Source organism: Amyelois transitella, chromosome 16 (assembly GCF_032362555.1).
Source record: "Amyelois transitella isolate CPQ chromosome 16, ilAmyTran1.1, whole genome shotgun sequence".
Classification (NCBI taxonomy): domain Eukaryota; kingdom Metazoa; phylum Arthropoda; class Insecta; order Lepidoptera; family Pyralidae; genus Amyelois; species Amyelois transitella.
In genome coordinates, this window is record NC_083519.1 from 3,984,901 (window position 1) to 3,999,093 (window position 14,193).

General features: G+C 33.4%; 2 protein-coding genes across 2 annotated transcripts; both read right to left on the reverse strand.

The window, feature by feature from the left end:
* Nucleotides 1-3,290: 3,290 nt before the first annotated feature.
* On the reverse strand, nucleotides 3,291-6,128 carry LOC106129691 (pancreatic lipase-related protein 2-like). The gene is made up of 6 exons (XM_060948409.1): nucleotides 5,970-6,128; nucleotides 5,231-5,411; nucleotides 4,878-5,026; nucleotides 4,252-4,497; nucleotides 3,670-4,006; nucleotides 3,291-3,573 (listed from the first exon to the last, which is right to left on the reverse strand). Exons 1-6 carry the CDS (start codon nucleotides 6,004-6,006, stop codon nucleotides 3,528-3,530), a joined length of 996 nt encoding a protein of 331 aa, XP_060804392.1. The 5' UTR covers nucleotides 6,007-6,128; the 3' UTR covers nucleotides 3,291-3,527.
* Nucleotides 6,129-6,313: 185 nt separating this feature from the next.
* Nucleotides 6,314-14,193, reverse strand: LOC106129582 (uncharacterized). Its single transcript, XM_060948635.1, has 11 exons — nucleotides 14,106-14,193; nucleotides 13,752-13,929; nucleotides 13,116-13,264; nucleotides 12,259-12,510; nucleotides 11,520-11,856; nucleotides 11,299-11,314; nucleotides 10,048-10,244; nucleotides 9,305-9,453; nucleotides 8,292-8,537; nucleotides 7,050-7,386; nucleotides 6,314-6,859 (listed from the first exon to the last, which is right to left on the reverse strand). Exons 1-11 carry the CDS (start codon nucleotides 14,134-14,136, stop codon nucleotides 6,799-6,801), a joined length of 1,953 nt encoding a protein of 650 aa, XP_060804618.1. The 5' UTR covers nucleotides 14,137-14,193; the 3' UTR covers nucleotides 6,314-6,798.

Genomic DNA, 14,193 nt, shown 5'->3' on the forward strand with positions numbered 1-14,193 from the left:
GATCCTATAATCTCTGATTTATATTGGCTAATGTATTACCTACTTAATTCTTCTTTAGCCAACCAGTGGAGGTAGCTCATCAGCAACCCGGATCTGACATATTTTGGATTAATTTTTACTGTGTCATGCATAAAGTGTGTTTTAGCTAGCTTGATAAACAACGCTTTTGTTTGGATTACAAACAATTTTTTAAGTGTTTCGCCTTAATTGATTTTCACCTTTCACATTTACAATCAGAATCTAACATACCAATTTGGTTTATTTATTTAAGATAAACTTTATAATTGTAATGTTTTGCTCAATATAATATAAATAACTATAATGGAAAGACGCTAAAAATTTTTACAGAATATTTACTTGCATATTAACTTTCAAAATTAATAATTAAATAAAAATAAAGTAGAGGGTTCCTCACATATAACATATGTATATTTTGTCTTTCGTCAGCGCCATCTACATTCTCCGAACTAGGATATGACATAATCTTAGTACATAGGACATACACTGTGGACATACAACGTGGTATGTATTGACCGCGTAGCTATCAACGCAATCTAGCGCACATAGCTAAGAACTATTTCTTAGCTATGTGCGCTAGATTGCGTTGTTATAAAAATCCAAGAAAGTCCATGGCATTTCTTCATATTTTTAAGCAATCTTTTGGTCCATTTCAATAAACAGGTAAAAACGTGAATATAAAAAAAATATATTTAAATAACAAACGTAGATGGTACCTGGAATCCTTAAAGTACTAGTCCGACTCGCACTTGGCTGATTTAGTTAGATCAATGAGAACATTATGTAGTTGAAATTCCAACTACGAGTATCTATACTAATATTATAAAGCTGAAAAGTTTGTTTGTTTAAATGTGCTAAACTCAGGAACTACTGGTTCGAATTGAAAAATTCTTTTTGCGTCGAATAGACTGTAGCGGGTATTATAAAATTTGTACTATTGTTAATATTTAAAGATTTTTAATATTTGTAAATTATTTTGTATTTAAGTTTCTGCTGAGTCCGGCCCCTAGAATACGGTCCTGTCCTTAATGGAATATCTAGCGCCCGGCAATTAGAAATCGCGGATTCTATGAATTTCGTTGCGTTTTTGTTTCTTTTCACATTTTTTCATTCAATATATTTTAAGTTAGTGTTTTGTTAAAATAACAACCAATATATGTTTATTTTATAAATCGTATTTTTCTCTACATTATTCCCAAGTTGCTATAAGACCATTTATCGAGGAAGGCTTTAGGCTATATAAAGTCACGCTGCAACTATAAGGAGCAAAGAAATAATGAAAAAAGGTAAAAACACGGGGAAAATTTTTGAAGCCCTCAAGGCTTCAATTATGCCCAAAATAACTATTCCATGCGGACGAAGTCGCGAGCACTGCTAGTATAATTGTAAAATTCAAGCAAGTTTCAAATTGTGTTAATGTTTTTGTTTATTGCGTTTATAAAATCACGCCTGTTTCGGACAGGGACAGACAGAGACTTGATATACAACGCAGAAGCTAATATAAAAGGAAAGAAATGGAGTGGTACATTCAGCTACGTTACCTCTATTCAGCTCTAGAAATTAATTGACAAATAATTATATTTATCAGAATACAGCATTCATGTTGACTTATTAATTAAATTTATTGTATCGTCTATTTTTTTTTTTAAGTACTTTTTGTTATAGCAGCAAGGGAAAATTTTCAGCTTTCTTGCTATCACTGTTTATGAGATACATCCTGGTGACAGATAGACAGACAGACAGAGCGACAGACGGACAGACTAAAGGATTACATATTGTTCCGATTTCTTAGAGTATAGTTTATAAGATGATTGCACTTTTGATATTAATTGAACGAAGGTGACATAGCATTTGGTATGTCAAATGGCTGTCCTCTAGTGCCGATGAAACAGCCATTCATGATATTATTAAAAATAATACGGTTATTTCTAATTGTTAGTGTTCCCGTAGGAATTTAAAATTTTTTGTGTGTTTTTGTATACAGAATACCAACATACTTTCCATTATGGCTATGGCTATTTCCCACAGAAGACTATGAATTCCCACTTGCTATGATCCTTCTATACCTCTTTAGCAACCTCTACACCCGTGATAAATGAGGAGGTATTTGGTCTTTTCATAAATTCTCGACGATTATGATAAAGTACTTCTAACATCTTCCCTTTATAAGTCTTCTTTTTTGTAAGTTAATAAACCCACACGAACCTCATAATGACACACTGATAATTCCTGATTTCTTTTTTATCTATAGAGAAGATAATATTATCTAAAGTAAGCTGCTTATATGTTTTTTACAACAAATTGTCATAAAGATGATTATTATCAATTTAATTGAATACACTGTCATTATAAAATTAATATAATTCTTTTTTGCCTAAAAAATAAGTAATTTAAATAAAATAAAATTGAAGAAAAACAATGGCTGGTTCGGTTGTTGGCTTGGTTTTGCTCTTTTAAAACTACATTTTTTAATAATATTTTCCTTTTCTACATATACTACTAATAAATATGTGACGGCCTCTGTGGCGCAGCGGCAGTACGCTTGTCTGTGACACCGGAGGTCCCGGGTTCGAATACCGGCCTGGGCATGATGAGAAAAGAACTTTTTCTGATTGGCCTGGGTTTTGGATGTTTATCTATATAAGTATTTATTATAAAATATAGTATCGTTGAGTTGGTATCTCGTAACACAAGTCTCGAACTTACTTCGATGCTAACTCAATCTGTGTAATTTGTCCCGTATGTATTTATTTATTTATTTACTATTCATTTGGAGTAAAATAAGAGCAATATAGAAATGGTAATTTGTACTGAGCAACAACCGCAAGTGTTGCTGTTGGAAATAGTGTAGGGTTTTATCGCGAGGTATTTAAAATTAAAAAAATATATATATAAAATGTTTTTACAGAGTGCAGAGGTCAAAGAGGGAGGGAGGTTATTCTGTAACAGATATTAGAAGACTTATATCATCTTCAGTATTTTTATCAAATGTGGATCCTGGCCTTCTCAGGATAGACACAACCGTTCGTTCGATGGATCGTTTGTACGATCGTTCCTCCCTGGTCAACGAGAATGATGGCAACAAATAAATATATATATCTTAAGTACATAAGAATATTTATATTAGAAATAGTTTTGCATTTGTTGAAAAAAGTATAAAGGTAATCATGCAATGAAGAACTCAAATTATTTCAAAAACATGTTTATTTCAAACCATTGTGTTGCTTATGCAAAAACGTTATCGTTTTATACAAAAATAAGTAAAATCACAGTTGCTTTTTACAAAATATATGTAATTCTATCAGTCTTATATTATCGAAAGTTATAATATGTACTCCATTAATTATGTAAAACGAAAGCACATGACAAACAATATTATTTGAAAATCAGTGATTCTCGAAAGATGTAAACGCCAAGTGAATTTAAGTTTTATTAACTTGAAAATATACAAGATAATAAACTTATTAATCATTTCCTTTTAAGTATTGCCCGGTGTCTATTTGTTTTGCTCAGAAGGGGTAGCGCCTGTTGGTGTTCACTCGGAATTCGCCAAGTCTGAAGAATGAAAAGAAAATTAAATTAATTATTTTAGTAACAGAACTGCAAATAGTCTTATAAAGTACGAATGATCATTGATTTTCTGAAACTCACCCATATTTATTCAAGTCGTCATTGCCCATCGGGAAGGTGTCTCCACGACACGTGTTCAGGGTAATCTGGAGAGAGTTTGAGCATTTTCTCGCAATCAAATGGTTGTAAGAGACAGAGGCAGCAAACAACTCCCAGGCACGATTGTGGTCACAGATGTATGTCAGGCAGCCAGGCTGGAAGCTGCCACCGTTGGGGTAGAAGTCAGCGTGACCAATTGACGAACCGATTCCTAGGCCGGTGTAAGCACCATTGGTGTGGATAACCTCAACATATCTAGCATCGCTAGTTCTCAGGCGGTTCGAGTTCAAAACCCACAGAGGACCAGCAGGGTCAAGACCTGAAAATAAATCAAAATTACGCGTTATTAAGCTGATCGTTACAATAAACTTACGTATCTGCATTTTATCATAATCAATGGCGGCTTAACTGAAAAGATTCCTGTGAAAATAATATTGATTGCTTCTTTATCAACTTAATCTGGTGATTATTCATTTATGTAAGTGACAGGCCATTTTTCATATTTTTTATAAACATTGCTGAAATAGATGTAAAAAATTAATATCATCTTCTAATAATACTAACCAGTAATACGAGAGACTCTTCCGAGTAGCTCCCTTCCAGCACTTCCGACTAGATGAGCTCCCAAGCTGAATCCGACTAGATGGATGTCCTCGTATCTTGCCCCAGTAACACCGATCAGGTAACGGACGAACTGTCCCAATCCTTTGCCAACAATCGGAACACCTCGTACAGCTGTGACGTAGTTAGAAATAGCCAGACGCCTCCATTCCAATACAATCACGTTAGCTTCACCTTTGCCGAGGTACGCTGGAAAGATTATAATGGTATTAAATCATCAAATGATTAGTGATTTAAGTGTAATTGTCATGATTATGGTAAGTGGAGCTGTTAGATAATCCCATTGCGACTCGGATTTGTCATCCTATTTATTTACTGAAATGACATGATTACAACGATATACATATGTCAAAAATTTAAATTACTTTTATTAAATTTATAGTTTCCTTACAAACAATTTAGTATAATTTTCGCACGTTAATACTTGTTTGAAAGTTTTTATTTGACTGAATCCGAAAGCCTATAAGAAATCATCTAGTTGCCGAGTACAAGCAGAATTGAGGCGTCACCACGCATACGTAAAATGTTTGTGATCTAATCGTACATTTAGAAAGCTTATGTAAACTTACCGTCCCTGATAAGAGAATTGATTCCAGTGTTTTGATTGCTGAGCCAGCCATGAGCGATCACCACTGTAGGATGGTTTGGGTTAAAATTGGAGTATCTGATGCTGTTGGCGTCATTGATGATCAAAGTTTGAGCAGCAGTAGGATTGCGCCTGCAAAAAATGGGAGTTATAGTAAGGAAATAAAATTATTTCTGAACCTTTTAGAAAATATTATGTTTTATGCGAAGTCCACAGAATGTTTTTGTCATATTGAGAGAGTTTGTTTCTTTTCCTAGATTCCACAAATCGCAAATTTAAATCACGTAATCTTTCGCAAATTTTATACAGGTATTATTGCAAAACATTGAAAATTACCTGGTGAACAACAAGTACAAGTTTCTTTCGGCGATTCCTTGTAGTAGTTCCTCATCAACTTCACCATCTAAGTCCAAGTCAACGTCCTCACGACTGCCTTCGGGAAAGTCTCTAGTCGGATCTTCAAGATCATTTCTGCTGATTGCCGCCTCATCGATGGGCACAGCAGTGGCTGTGTATGCTAGAAGATATAAAGATGATTAGCTTTTAAGACAACTAAGACATTTAAGAATGAAATAATCTATCTATAGATAAAAGATTTAGGGTATCAAAATGTTATTAGATATTTTTTTTTTTGTTTTGGGATATTAAGTAATCATTCCTAACAATTTTTCTATGGACAATAACAGTAAAGGCAAAGTTTTGAAAACAAATTATATTCTAATAAGACTTAAATACTCATCTTCTCTAACATTTCTGTTTTATTAAGTTTTGATACTCATATCTAAACTATTCTCTTATTTACGGCACTTATAGATTTTGTCTACGACACGAGTTTGAATTGCGCAATATATTATTTGAATTAAGCTATTAAATTTGGTATCTTGTCTTGTTTCCCTATGTCTATAAAAATCATATATTTGACGATCCCACTTTAATGATAGGAAATTTGACATCTACTTTGAAGGAATCCTTGTTAAATACGCGGGAACTAGAGTTCCCCGTAAAAATCTATTTAAAAAAGAGTTCAATGACGACATGATTAATTTTAATATATTTTAGGGTAAACATTACTCACCCAAAGAAACAAACAATAATGCGAGAGTGAACTTCATTTTGGTAACTAGTCTTAACCCACTGCAACTATTCAAGATAGGTCGGTTTATATATTTTTAATTATTCTAGATTTCGATCTTATCACTTTGCAAAAACAATAAACCAATGATAAGAGGGATTTGCTTGACACTATAATCACCGATTTATATTGGCAAACATTCCACAAAGCCGATCAGAGGAGGTAGCTTATCAACCAACCCGGACCTAGTTTTTCTGGATTAATCGCTACTTGTGGTACTTTATCAAAAATGTGCGGATTTCTTTCTTTTACTGGTTTTGCAATTGATAGTTTTTAATGAGGTATAGATTAAGTGACAAGTTTTGTACTACAGTGCATTTTTTGTCGAATTGCAACCCTTGGAGTATAGTCATGTATATTTGCGAATTTTTTTTAAAGTGACTTCATATTTTTGACGTTGTAAATGTTGAAACATTATTCATAAATTTTATTACTTATTGTAAGCAAAGTAATAGAAAAAGCATCTCCCTCTGATGTATTTCTATTTTTTTTTATTACATCAGTATTCCCAATTGCATTCTTAATTCCTCATCTTCACAATACAAGCAGTCAAAAACATCATTGTTGTCAGCAGCTTTCCTTAAAAAATACTTTTAGATAAGGAGAGCAAATATCAGATCTTTTGTTTGTATTTAAAAATTTTTTCTTGTACAACCCACTTTGATAGACTTTTCAGACCGGCGTATAAGACCCGATAGCGTGTAAAATAAGAAAAGACATTTAATTTTTTTGCTCAAACATATTATATTTTAGTTTCCATACTAAAGATTTTTTAAACATTTAATGCCTTATATGGAAAGTACATGTCAGTATTTAGTCGATAAATTCCAGATCTGAAACAAGACGAAAGTAAATTAATTTCTCACAAAAGATTTTCGTTTTTAGTGTGTGAATTTCAAAATTGCGAATTACTATTAAACAAATTATTACGATTCTTGATTTTAGTCAATGAGAATTGACATCCGTTGCTTGAAGTTATCGTCTGTATTAGCGATAAAGGGATCAATCATTCTATCAACTTACCCAGTTTTTTTAATATCATGAGTGCCCATAATAAACTTCTTCCCCTCACAAATATCCAACGTCATATGCACTTTGCTCTCACACTCCTTTCCATATAAATGTTCATGTAATATTGTGGCTGCATATAATTCCCAGGCTCTATTATGATGGCACAGTTGGGTGTCACACCCAGGCTGGGAATTCCCGCCGTTGGGGTAAAAGTCCACGTGCCCCACCTCCCAGGCAATACCGAGAGAAGACAGACCAGCGTTGGTATGGATGATTTCCACATACTTTGCGTCTTCTTTGCTGATTCGGTGTGAGTTAAAGTACCAGAGTGGACCAGCTGGATCTAAGCCTAATAAAAAGAAAATATAATTTATATCTAAAACAGTAAAATAACCAAAAAAACCAGTGCCAATGACGTGAAAGATGTTCTCAAATTAGGTAAGAGCCAGCTCTTAAGCAATGGTTTGCTATTGAAACCCACGTTAACATCAAGGTACTATGTAAGGCACCAGTACAAATATAAAGACTTTAACCACCTTCGTATCATAGACGTTCTTACAGAAGTGGATGTATACTTTTATATTTGGCTTGCTGTACAGAGTACATACACATGTTTCAATGAAATAATACAAATTATTCCGACTTCCACGCTTACTATTCAGATACACTTACGCATTCAGATTTGAGCTTTCTACGCCTAAGACCTAGTTATTTGTTAGTTATCTATCATTCACTCAGCAAAGGTAGAATTTTGTATTATATTGATTGATTAACCCATGTGAGCCTCATATGCATTATTAATCAACCGATAGAAGATATCTAGTTTAAGCTGCTTATCAGAATCTGTGTATTAGACAACAAATCATAATTAAAACATGACTCTATATTTTTATTTTATTTTTCTAGATCTTTCCACATACTCGGCAAATTATAACGAATGTTATTTACGAGGAGTACAGAATCACTCTATTTCCTCTTAGTTAAAACCAACATAGTCATAGGTGACATATTGAAAAATCTCTAGCAATTGTATCTTCTAAAAAGTGACTCTTGATATAACACTGATCGGCGTGTTCAAATTTAGGTTCCTTTGATCATGTAGTGCTAATATGGTTACCGCATATTTATCAGTCTACATACTAATTTTTCGCATAAAACTGGTAAATCTAATCTCTTTCTCTTATCAGCGTGTCGAGTAATGCACCCCATACTGTCCCTATAGGCCCGATTAATAATTCAGTAATAAAATCTTACCAGTAATTCTAGCAACTTTCCCGCCGACCTCCCGACCGGCCATACCCACAACATGCGCGCCTAAGCTGTGACCAACCAGATGCATTTCCTCATACAGTATTCCAAATTTCAAATTCAAAAAGGCCAGAAATGTGCCAAGACCCTGGCCGATAAGAGGGACGCCAGCGGCTGACGTCACATAATTAGAAAACGATAAGCGACACCAATCAAATACGATAACGTTCACATCGCTCTTCGTAAGAAACGCTGAAAAACAATTACTGATAAGTAAAACCCTCCAGCAACTAATTTGATTTTATCAGTGTTGATATCGACAGTTGTAGGTGGTGAACGTATTATTAATCAGCATGTGTGATAGGTATTTTAAAAATAATAATAAAAAATAAAATTAAGGATAAGTGCGAGTTGACTCGCTGAGTGGGGTTTTGTATATATGTACGTGTATATAAGGTATCTTAGAATATGATAAATTAACTTTGGGTTCAGTTGCCAAAGACAATTGTTTGTTTCTTTTGTTCTTTTTCACCGTGTATTTTTCTGCGACCCAAAAACGAAGTGTACTCGTATAGCGAAGAATTAAAAATCGACCATAAACAAATTGGCATATATCTAGGCAAAGAGAAATAGAAAGACATTTTTTACATGGCCTAAAGAAACTTTTTCAAAACATTTCACAATGATAACATTTTTTTCTCTTGTTAGATTTTACCAGCTCTCCGGAAAAGATTACAATTTCAGCTTGGGCACGCCAGTCTTTTGAAGACTGTTGGCTCTGTCTTCCCCGCAAGGGATTTAGACGTGATTATATGTTATGTTATGTGAGATAATACATCAAATAAAAGAGGACTGACTGGGTCTAGATATGGAATTTGGCATGTAGGATCCCGGGTAGTCTAGGGGTGCACTAAGAGAAGATTTCCCGAATTCCTGCTGAAACAAAAATTAAACCGGACTTTACGCTTTACGCGCAAAGAGCCACGGGTGTAGGTACTCTAGTTTGAAAAAAATATTACCATCTCGTAAAACCGGGTTCAGATTAGCATTTTGGTTACCAGTCCATCCATGTACCAGTACAACTAGAGGAAGATTTTTATCAAAATTGGATACTTCGAATGAGGAAACGTTGTCAAATTGTAATATTTGGGGAATCACTGGATTTTTCCTGAAATAAGTGGAACAAATTAATGCAACTTGTTTTAACCAATAGTACGTATGCAAAATTTATGGTAGTAATTAATGTGTATGTCATTCAGAGTTTCACTTAAAATTATTTTCTTGAAAACCTTCCACATAGATGGGCTTCCCAAGAAATATACTTGTTTTCAGCGTCAGTCCATCTCAAATTTTTTTTGACCACCTCTATATGACATGCGGCCTTCTTTAAGGCGATCAAGCTATCATTCATTATTTCTTAATCTCAATTGATCCATACAGCGGTTTTTAGTTCTGTTTCCATTATCTCTATTTACTTGGAGAGAAATAAGAACTTGATTTGTGTGTTTGTAAACTAAATCAACAAGGTCCAACAGGAAAAATGTATCAGTTATTGTAATTATAATGCATAACTTTCAGTACTTTTAGTACAAATGCACTCACAGTGTTTACTTATCTATAAGATTTAGTATATATGAGATAATAAAATAAAAGTAAATATCTATTATTTTCTTATAATAAATTTATGTAGGACCCTTTTTAATATAAAAAACAAAAGCGGCAAACACAAGAATTTATGAAAGTAAGTAAGTATTGAACCAACCTGGTATACAAAAAGTAAAAATTGTCTGCAGCACTTTGTTTGATTTTATCAATCAAATTGGAATCAATGTTTTCTTCGATATCTTTTGTTTCACTTGTATGTAGAAATTCGTGAAAAATTGGTATTTTAAATTTCCAATCAAATAGATCTTCTATACCAGCAAACACTGAAACAGATGAAATAAAATACTTAAGTAGATATACATATTTTATTTATTTACAGCACAAAAAATATTACAATATAATACTGTAATTAAACAGATTGTTAATCTAAAACTTTAAACAGACATATGCAGTGCCAGTAAAAATTAAATAGAAAAAAAGGCAAACCGAATTTTAAAAGAATCGTCAATAATAAAAACCGTGTGACCATTTTTATTCCCAAACGTTTTCACTAAGCACTATTCTACCAATTTCTTTGAAATGAAACATTTGAATGTGTGTTTTAGGCAAATTTTAATTGACAATCATTCAATATTCAAAAACATTTTTAAATTGGCCTTCCTTGAACACTAAATAAACCTGTTTTAATAAGATAACAGTACATTAATTGATAGGGAAACATGGTGCGTATATTAATTACAGGTTTAGGGCGATGATAAGCCAAAACAGTAGATGTGGTATTATTACAAAATTATATACATACCTAATGGATGTGTCAAAAAGCAGTAAATTTTCTTAAACTTCTTTTTATAGTTTCATCGATACAGAATATTTATATTCCAGGATACGAAAAGAGCCACGTAGCATGTGACTAAGGTAATGAGCACATTATTCCAATTCCTGTTGGAAGTCGGTTCGCTTCTCTACTTCTGAATTCTGGACAAAAGTTGAGTTTTATCTCAAGATGGAATTAACCAGAACCTCTTAAATGATCTTGACTCCATATTTCATACAAATATTTGTACATTATGTATGTTTGGAAGATATATATTTTTGTTTGTAACTTTATATTAAAAAATGGATATCGATGAAATTTGACAAAGAGATACTGAATTACAAAGTAAAATTTCCTTTTTTTGTGTAAATAAATTGTGGATAAAAATCTAGTATATCAGTTTAAAAATAAAAACATGAATTTAGTTTTAAACGCTGTATTGCATGTAAAACTATAGACATGGAAAAATGAAATAAAACATGTTGATATTAGGATTATAGTATGTAATAGACATATTTTTAGTAAAGCATATTTTGTAGATAATTCAAACGTATCTTTTCAGATAGTGTATGGAGGTAAACTGCTTGTGTCTACCCTATAAATTCCAGATCTGAAAAAGATAGAAGATATACAGAATAATGTTTAATACATATACCTAAGTTGAAATAATTCTTAAAATTCAATAATTAATTACAAGTTTATAAATCTACACTAACATTCTCAATAGGAAAATTTTGCAACTTTGATTGTTGGTTTAAAACGATTAATCTTCGGAAATACTGAACCGTTATTAATAAAAACTATGAGTAATTTACCCCGATTTCATTAAATCGCTGTTGCCCAATGAAGATAGTTCACCGTTGCAAAAGTTAAACAGCATAGCTGCTATCCCAAAACATTTCCTTGCCATCAAATTATTGAACTTCACAGTACTAGCGAAGAGTTCAAACGACCTGCTATGGCTGCAGGTTGGTAAATAACATCCAGGTTGTATGATACCCCCATTGGGGTAAAAATTAGCCAATCCCCATTCTTTCAAAGTCCCCAAGCCGGCGGGACCACCGTTGGTGTGAATAGCCTCGACATAATGTGCATCCGTTTTTTGTAGTCTCTCAGGATTGTCTGCCCATAAAGGACCAGCTGGATCTAATGCTGTAAGGTAATTATATAGTTTTCAGTACCTTTGAGCTATAATCTGCAATCTAGTCGGTATCGCAGAATGCTTGAAACTTTCAAGACATAATGGCTCAAAAAAAAAATTGGCGACTTACCACTTACCTCTCGAAATCTGAGCAGTCTTTAAATAAACATACATACATACGGTCACGTTTATATCCCTTGTGGGGTAGACAGCCAACAGTCTTGACAAGACTGATAGGCCACGCTCAGCTATTTGGCTTAATGATAGAATTGAGATTTTAAATAAACTTCATGTAAAAGTATGTTTAATACACAGTCTAAAACCTAATCATCATAATATTTTTTCAAGAGGTATAGAGGCGAAGAATGTCTGGGAAATTTAAGAGATAAAAGTATGAAAGTAAGTTGCATCACCTGTTATCCGTGCAACCTTATTACCCCCCAAACCTCTTCCTGCGTTACCAACAACGTGAGCGCCTAAACTGTGACCAATCAAATGCATGGCGTCAAAAGAGGCTCCAGTCTCTTTATTCAGAAACATGATGAATTGAGCCAGTTGCCTACCAACACCAGGGACTTTGTTCACTGATTTATAATAGTCCGGGTTTTTGGCGCCCTCACTCCAATCTACTACTATAACATTTACATCCATCTCTGTTAAATAAGCTGCAATAAAATATTTCATATTCAAACATGACAAAGTGCACATAAACAGTAATATCGAATTAAAAAAAAATGCATTTTGTTGTTGCTATGTACGTATAAACAACAATCAACAAAGCCTTTTTCATATTTTTTACATTTTTAGTTGCACATTCAGCCTTTTGTCAGTTATTGTCTTTTTCAATACCTTTCCAATCCCATTTCCAGAATTCTAAGCTTTTGAGTACAGATAATAGCATTTTATTTTGTAGCGACATCACTTATATCGCACGCCACTATCCAATCACAGCGAGGAATACGACGCGCTCAGCCAATAGCAGCGCAAATCCGAAATCGCGCAAGCAAATATTTCACGGATTGGAGCATAAATACAACCTCTATATCGTCGGAACCACTGTTCCCCAGGTACACAATAAATACATAAGGTTAAGTATATATCTCTCGCGGGGTAGACAGAGCCAATAGTCCAAACTTCACCTCGCAACATAGTTTCTTTTTGTGACGGTTTAGCCCGAATCATCACAATTATTACTTACAATTCAAAAATAATACCCACATCAAAAGATATTATTTCTATTGAGCATTTGTTTATCTGACTACAAACTTACCATCTCTGATAATAGGATTAGGACCTGAATTAGGACCGCTCCACCAACCGTGTACAATGAATATTGTAGACACTTCAGGACTAAAATTTGAGATCTTCAATGCACTTATATCACCTACGGCCAGTGGTTGAGGTAACAGTTTATTTCTTCTGAAATTCAGAAAAAAAAATTTAATCTTTCTTTACATCTACTGTGTTGTTGACATTATCCGTCACATTCGTTTAGGTTTAAATAATTTTATTCTCATAGCTTATTTATGGTGTGGTAGCGAAGAAAGAACAGTATGTCTGCTCGTCCTATGTAGTTTATAATAGTCAGTAAAGGGAAATACTTCGGATACTTCTGTAAGGCGATCGGCTAGCAACCTGTCACTATTGGAATCTCAATTCCATCATCAAGCCGTACAGCCGTACATACGCTTTGGAAGCGGTAGAAGTTATAATTAGATTTAAGTGATGTGACGTCAATAAGTGATACCTTGTATCCAATTTTGAAAATTAATCTATTCTATTCTAAACGTGGCCTTTCACTATTTACGAGATTGTTGGATCTGTCTACCCCGTAAGGGATACAGACGTTATTATATGTATTTATTTACATTTATTGATATACTCGTATAACACGATAGTGTCTTACTTGGTATAAAGTAAAAAATTAACCGTATCAAAATCCCTCATATACCAGCTTCTGTAACTGATTCGTTGCTTTGGTTTGGTGTCCAGCAGGTGAGTGACGCCATCATCGTCTATAAATTCTATATACCGAGCACGTTGTTTCTCTTCTTGGTCTAAAATGTCACATGTACTGTATGCAGCTGTAAAAATAAATGGACGAAAAATTACTTTATTAACGTGAAGTTGAACATTAAAATCTTTACATTTTTTGTGGACTTACGATTGTAAAACTGTTGTTATTTAAGTTTTTCTATTTAAGGAATTCTATTTGACATAATATATTTTAGAAAATTGATAGGTATTACAAACTACTTACCTAAACAAATAAAACATATGACACTTTGCATACTGCAATTAAAAAAATTGTATTATAATAAGATATTATAGGAACAAGTTACGGAAAC

Bases quoted from the DNA above. Each gene is read 5' to 3' on its own strand.
- LOC106129582 (XM_060948635.1), bottom strand. From the start codon at position 14,136: ATGCAAAGTGTCATATGTTTTATTTGTTTAG. The intron at 11,857-12,258 runs GTGATGCAACTT...ATTACCTTACAG, and splicing joins TAAGGTTGCACGGATAACAG to CATTAGATCCAGCTGGTCCT. The intron at 6,860-7,049 runs GTAAGTTGATAG...GTCTTGTTTCAG, and splicing joins CATGATATTAAAAAAACTGG to ATCTGGAATTTATCGACTAA.
- LOC106129691 (XM_060948409.1), bottom strand. From the start codon at position 6,006: ATGAAGTTCACTCTCGCATTATTGTTTGTTTCTTTGG. The intron at 4,498-4,877 runs GTAAGTTTACAT...TAATCTTTCCAG, and splicing joins CAATTCTCTTATCAGGGACG to CGTACCTCGGCAAAGGTGAA. The intron at 4,007-4,251 runs GTTAGTATTATT...ATTTATTTTCAG, and splicing joins AAGAGTCTCTCGTATTACTG to GTCTTGACCCTGCTGGTCCT.